The sequence below is a fragment of the Triticum aestivum genome, chromosome 7A (genome assembly GCF_018294505.1).
Source record: "Triticum aestivum cultivar Chinese Spring chromosome 7A, IWGSC CS RefSeq v2.1, whole genome shotgun sequence".
Classification (NCBI taxonomy): Eukaryota; Viridiplantae; Streptophyta; class Magnoliopsida; order Poales; family Poaceae; genus Triticum; species Triticum aestivum.
This window is the reverse complement of record NC_057812.1, coordinates 127683064-127689682: the sequence shown is the minus strand read 5'-3', so window position 1 is coordinate 127689682 and position 6619 is coordinate 127683064. Positions and strand designations below refer to the sequence as shown.

At 57.1% G+C, this 6619-nt stretch overlaps 1 protein-coding gene across 1 annotated transcript; it reads left to right on the top strand.

Moving 5' to 3' along the window:
* Nucleotides 1–954: 954 nt before the first annotated feature.
* Nucleotides 955–5412, top strand: LOC123150873 (homeobox-leucine zipper protein ROC8). The gene is made up of 9 exons (XM_044570690.1): nucleotides 955–1645; nucleotides 1771–1888; nucleotides 2041–2733; nucleotides 2828–2926; nucleotides 3013–3225; nucleotides 3332–3515; nucleotides 3604–3872; nucleotides 3994–4083; nucleotides 4206–5412. Exons 1-9 carry the CDS (start codon nucleotides 1518–1520, stop codon nucleotides 4587–4589), a joined length of 2178 nt encoding a protein of 725 aa, XP_044426625.1. The 5' UTR covers nucleotides 955–1517; the 3' UTR covers nucleotides 4590–5412.
* Nucleotides 5413–6619: the final 1207 nt, after the last annotated feature.

Sequence of the window (6619 nt, the reverse complement as noted above, 5' to 3'; positions counted from 1 at the left end):
AAAGGAAAAATAAAGATACCAACATAGTCCATTTCTTAAAAGACCAACATAGGTATAAGCGCTTGCGTATGTACTATGTTTAAATAAAAGAAAGAAAAAAGACCAACATAGTCTATTTTTAAAAAGACCAACATAGGTATAAACGCTTGCGTCTGTACTGTGTTCAAAAAAAAGAAAAAAAAAAGACCAACATAGTCTTTTAATAATCTTCTGTAAACCAATTTAAAAGGATTGTAATTTCTGAAACCTGGTTCCAACAATAATACGTAGTAGGAAACATGGTTTATAGCAAGTATTAACCCGCGAGATATTGCCAATTGTGGCCAAGTGTCCAAAGTTAATACTAGCCATACCAACAGGCATGGTCATTAGATCAACACGTTTTATACACTACCAGGCTATGAGCATTATCATGCATGATTGTTTCCCAATTTACATTATACCATAAAAATACACCATCATCAGGTCCAAATGCCACAAGTGCCATGTATCATCCAGGCTTTGTTTTTTTTTTTTGAGCATCAGTACAGACACAAGCGCTCGTATATACGCGCATACACTCACCCCTATGAACGCACACACGCACACCCTACCCCTATGAGCACCTCCGAAAGACTGAGCCGGCACATCATCTTGAGATTTACGAAGTCACTGTAGGCGCCTCGTCGTCGACGGGAACGTCTCCTCTCACTGAAAGCGCATCGCCGGAAATCCTGAAATAAATCCAGTAAATAATGCGAGCACCAGGATTTGAATCCTGGTGGGTTGGGGATGCCACTGTCCACCTAACCATCTCAACCATAGGTTGATTCGCTCATCCAGGCTTTGTTGGAGGGGGTGGTTTGCGCTACTACGGGGGGAGGGCTGACAGCAAAGGGTGTAGTGTTCGCGGACCCGACCCGCTTGGCCTTAAATGGCTCCAGCTGTGCCCATCGGAGCCCAACAGAGCGCCAGTCTATCTAGAGCGCGGAGAGAGAAAGCGAGGGGGAGGGGGAGTGGTCATGGCCCCGACGATCGAGCGCCGTGTTTAAAATCGCCGGCCCTTAATTCCGCCCGCACCGGTTACTACTACTCTACTAGTACCACCACCCCCCGCCCGCTGCTGGCGCCGTGGAGTGGAGAGAGCGAGGAGGATAGGGACGAAGGGGGTGAGGAGGGAAGATAGAAATATAGCCGGGAGCGGGCGGGGGAGAGGGAGGTCCAGCCAGCCAGCGGCGGAGGAGCGGGGCTGCTGGCTAGCTGGTCAGCTCGGTGCAAAAATCGGCATACGGGAACAAAGATCGCGGGGGTGGCGTCCGGGTGGCGAAGCAACGCCAGCGGATATCCCTCGCGGCTCGCCCTCTCGCGTGCTCATCCTCGAGGCCCGGCGCTGCTGCCGTTACCTCTCCGGCGCGTATAAATAGGCCCCGGGGCGAGCCCGGAGAGGCCACGCAGCGCAGAGTGCCAAGTTCTCTCGTTCTTCCTCCCCCTGCTCATCCTCCAGTCCTCTCCTCCTGGCCGGCGAGCGAGCGAGAACCATGGACTTCGGGGATGACCAGGAGGGGGGATCCGAGAGCAACCAGCACCAGCAGCAGCAGCAGAACCAGAACCAGCGCCGCAAGCGCTACCACCGCCACACGCCGCGCCAGATTCAGACGCTCGAGGCGTACGTAATCCTCTTAATCATGCGCCCCCTGCCTTAATTCTCGCCTTGTTTGTGATCTTAATTCTTGCCGCCGGTGATCGGTGGAGAGGAGTAATGGCGTCTGTCGTCCGTGTGTGTGTTGGCAGGATGTTCAAGGAGTGCCCCCACCCCGACGAGGCGCAGCGCGCCAATCTCAGCCGCGAGCTCGGCCTCGAGGCCCGCCAGATTAAGTTCTGGTTCCAGAACCGCCGCACGCAGATGAAGGTGAGTGCTGCCATCCATGGACTCTCGAGTCTTTGATTGCTCGAGGTTTCTGTTTTTTCTTTTATTTTCCTTCTTCTTCTCCATGATCTGGTCTTGAATTGTTTCCTGAACTGGGCGGAATCTGTTTGTTGTGGATGGCATGGACATGGCAGGCGCAGCACGAACGGCAGGACAATTGCTTCCTGCGGCAGGAGAATGACAAGATCCGGTGCGAGAACATCGCCATGCGGGAGGCGCTGAAGAATGTGATCTGCCCCACCTGCGGCGGCCCGCCCATCGCGGAAGACTACTTCGACGAGCAGAAGCTCCGGATGGAGAACGCGCGCCTCAAGCAGGAGCTCGACAGCGTCGCCGGCCTCACCGCCAAGTACCTCGGCCGCCCCTTCACGCAGCTGCCGCAGGGGACGCCGCAGATGAACGTCTCCTCGCTTGACCTCTCCATGGGCGGGGTGCCAATGGGCGGCGGGCACCACCAGCCGTTCGGCGGCGGCCTGTCGCTGGACCTCGACCTCCTCAGCGGGGCTGGCCTGGGCATGCCGTTGTCGGACATGCCGACCATGCATCTGCCGGCGCCCGTGACTGAAAAGGAGCGCCCCGACATGGCCAAGATGGCCACGCGGGCCATGGACGAGTTGATCCGGCTCACCCAGCAGGGCGGCAACGTCTGGGTCAAGATCCCCGGCGGCGACGGCCGGGAGACCATCGACGTCCAGGAGTACGACTCCATCTACTCCAAGCCCGGCAGCAGCAACTTCCGCGCCGGAGACATCCGCGTCGAGGGCTCCCGGGACTCGGCGATCGTGTGCATGAGCCCCGTCAACCTCGTCGAAGTGTTCATGGACCCGGTGAGTCCCCATCCATCCCCTCCAACCGTTCGACAGATTGCCCAATTCTTGATCGAGTAGTTCTGAACTGACCGTTTGCTGCTTGCTGCTGCAGAGCAAGTTCATGGAGTTCTTCCCAAGCATCGTGTCCCACGCGCGGATCACTGACCCCCTCGTCAATGGCCTGAACAGGAGGAACGAGTCCCTCGTCATGGTAACGCCGTCGAATCCGTTCCTTTCTCTTCATAGAATCTTAATCAGTCGCGATCTGAGTCTGACATAACGGTGTCGGGTGTGCAGATGTACGAGCAGCTCCAGTTCATGACGCCGGCCGTCCCGACCCGCGAGTTCAGCTTCCTCCGCTACTGCCGGCAGATCGACCAGGGCATGTGGGCCATCGCCGACGTCTCCGCGGACATGCAGCGCGAGGCCCACTACGGCGCGCCGCCGCCGCGCTCCCGCCGCCTCCCGTCCGGCTGCCTCATCGCCGACATGACCAATGGCTACTCCAAGGTCAGTCAGCAACGAGCCAACGACCGATCAGTCCATCGGCCTCTCTCCTGTGTAGCATGCTGTGCTTCTGAGAGTTGTTCTGACATGGACATTGTTTTGTTGGCAGGTGACCTGGGTCGAACACATGGAGATCGAGGACAAGAGCCCGATCGGCCCCCTGTACCGCGACATCGTGCAGAGCGGCGCCGCCTTCGGGGCGCACCGCTGGGTCGCCGCGCTGCACCGCGCCTGCGAGCGCTACGCTTCCTCGCTCGAGGTGCCCGGCGTGATGCACGGCGAGACCACCGGAGGTACCCCGATGGGCCCTTAAACCCCAAGCAAGATCGGTTTTTTGTTTTGTTTTGTTTTACTAACTACGATGATGGATTTTGTTGACAGTGACGGCCGAAGGGAGACGCAGCATGATGGCGCTGTCGCAGCGCATGGTGAGCAGCTTCTGCGGGGGCATGACGGCGTCGCCGCAGCACCAGTGGACGACCATGCCCGGCGCCGCCGGCAACGAGGTGTGCGTGCGCGTGTCCATGAACCAGGGCGCCCAGCCCGGGCATCCCAACGGCGTGGTGCTCGGCGCCGCCACCTCCGTCTGGCTCCCCGTCCCCGCCGACCACGTCTTCGGCTTCCTCCGCGACGAGAACACGCGCACCCAGGTTCGTTCTGCTTAACTCCCTACGTTCACGCACCACAGTGCACTGTCACGGTTCTTGTCACGTACGTACGGGTGACACACGCCATTGACGCCAAGTATCTCGCCATTGTTGCCGCACGCAGTGGGACGTCCTGTGCAAGGAGAATTCGGTGCAGCCGGTGTCGCGCATCCCCAACGGCCCCAATCCCGGCAACTGCATCACCCTGCTGCGGGTAATGACTAACGACTTGACGAGGCGATAATGCTCCGTCTCCATTGAATTGCTGCATTAACACTGCGGATAGTATTTGCGTTAATGGCGTCTGATCTGATCCTGGCAACTTTTGAATCGCAGGCCGTGAGCTCGAGCCAGACGCCCCAAGGTGGCCAGGCCACCATCCTGGTGCTGCAGGAGAGCTGCACGGACGCGTCGGGGTGCTCCATGGTGGTGTACTCGCCCATCGACATCCCGGCGGCCAACATGATGATGAGCGGCGCCGACCCGTCGGGCATCCCGCTGCTGCCCTCGGGGTTCGCCATCTGGCCCGCGGGCGTGGGCGGCGGCGCGTCCACCAGCGCCGCCACCCCGATGGCGGCGGGGTGCATCGTCAGCGTCGCCTTCCAGATCCTCATCAGCAGCCTGCCGTCGTCCAAGCTCAACGCCGAGTCCATCGCCACCGTCAACAACCTCGTCAGCACCACCGTCCAGAACATCAAGGCCGCCCTCAACTGCGTCTAGCCGCCATGGGCGTGCATCCACCATCCATCCGAGCTAAGCTAGAGTGTTTGTCTAGTGTTTCTGACGAGAGAGGAGGGAGAGAGAGAACAGTTGGTTGGTGCGTTGAATGCTCGCATTCATGCGCTCCACCTGCTGTTGCTGCGGCATCTCAAGCCGACGCAACTCTCTCTCTCTCTCTCTCTGTTTCTCCTTCCGTCCGTCCGTCCATCCATCCATGCATCCACCGTCACACCATCTCATTCCATGTCTAGGCTTCGCTCGTTCGTCAGTCTTCGTTTTGGATTTATCTTTAGCGTAATTTTACAGGATTTTGTCCACCTTAAACTAGTTCATGCATGCATATGCATCGGTCAGGTCAGTCAGTGAGTCAGTCAGAGTCAGAGAGATCAGGAATCAGAAAGAGAGATATGATAGGCGCGGACTCGGCTCCCCTGACGTACTGCAGGGTGCAGTTGGGTCACTGACAGGTGGGCCAACTTGCTTTCGGGCCCACCTGTCAGTGGCCCAACTGCACCCTGCAGTACGTCAGAGGAGCCTCGTCCGATAGGCGCCCTTTGACAGCGAGAGAGTCAAGAACGAACCATTGCTGCTTGTCCCCTTCTTCCTCCTCGTGCCGCCGCAGCACCGCCACCACCATTGTTCCAGTTTTCCTCCTATGTGTTGGTGCTGCGTGTGTGTGTGTGGCAGAGAATAGGGGAGGGGGTAGGGGGTGAAATGCATGGTTCGGGTATTGACTTGGCTCCATCAATGTACAGCCTTGAATGAACATTCATTTCGGTTATAAATGGAAAAGAAAGAGATCTGGTTAAAGTTTTATGGATGAGATGATGCGCTCGATCTTGCTCTTGCTCTTGCCAGCCTCCCCCCGCTTGCTCTCCGGGGCCCGGCCTCTTACTATTGCTGCCTGTATTCGTACTCCTGTACTGCCACAAGTCTACTGCTCTCATCGCTTGCTGGTTTACTCCTGTTATTATACAAGTATGTGTGCAGCAACGGCCCCAGCTTTGTTGTCGTTGGTCGATCGATCGTCGTGTCGAAGAGACCAACCAACGAACGAAGCAGCAGCTTATTTCATGTATGTAGACGTGTCTGCGTCACGGGGCGAGCACATGCGACACGCCCAACAACCGACTCGGACGTACGCCATGCGTCGACCGGCCATGCATGCATGCGCGCGCCGCCGTGCTGTGCTGATGATCGCCGGACGGCCACGCGCTTTAAGTACGGCGGTTGGGGCCGCCGTTTGTCTCATCCATGATCCATCCATCCATCCATCCAAGGGCGCGCGTGTGTGAGTGAGCTCTGATCCAGGGAGGGAGGGCGCCCGCTCCCTATCTGGCGGCCGTACGTAGGTACGCGCGAGCAGCCTGGTCGCCATCCCCACCTCACTTAACTGCGCCATTGATGCACGCCCGCCCGCCCCTGCCCGCCGTCCGCTGAGGAGGAGGAGCTGTTCCCTTCCCTTCCCGCGCCAGCCAGCCAGCTGCTTGATCGACGCCCGCTATATGCATTCCATGGCTTGATGGCGCGCCTCCGGCTCGCTCGCTCCCGCCGCCGCCGGGACCAAATAAGTCCTGACCTACTCTGCATCGCGGCTTAACTAGTAAGCGCCATCACTGCACTGCAGATGGCTTGCACATACTCACTCACACGCATGGACAAAAGGAAAAGAACACATGCATGCACTATGCAGATCGATATGCATGCATCGATCACTCTAGAAAAAACATGCATGCCATGGTGGCCAAGTGCATGCTACTCTCTCCGTTCATGATAAGTCTTTCTAGGATTTTAATATAAACTACATATAAATATGTGAACATATTTTAAAATATAGATTTATTCAATTTGTTTCGTATATAGTTCGTAGTGAAATCTCTACACAAATTTATGAACGGAGGAAGTAATATGGAAGGAGCTCTGCATTTGGCTTTTGGTTTTGGCGGGCTTGGTCGATTTGGGGGATGGCTTCGTTCTGGGGGCTCTTGGTCATTTTGGGCTTCTTGTTGCGCTGGAGAAAATATGCGTAC

Excerpts from the sequence above, each read along its gene's own strand:
- LOC123150873 (XM_044570690.1), top strand. The coding sequence starts at position 1,518 with ATGGACTTCGGGGATGACCAGGAGGGGGGATCCGAGAGCAACCAGCAC. Across the intron at positions 1,646-1,770 it reads CAGATTCAGACGCTCGAGGC|GATGTTCAAGGAGTGCCCCC; the intron begins GTACGTAATCCT and ends GTGTGTTGGCAG. Across the intron at positions 4,084-4,205 it reads ACTGCATCACCCTGCTGCGG|GCCGTGAGCTCGAGCCAGAC; the intron begins GTAATGACTAAC and ends TTTGAATCGCAG.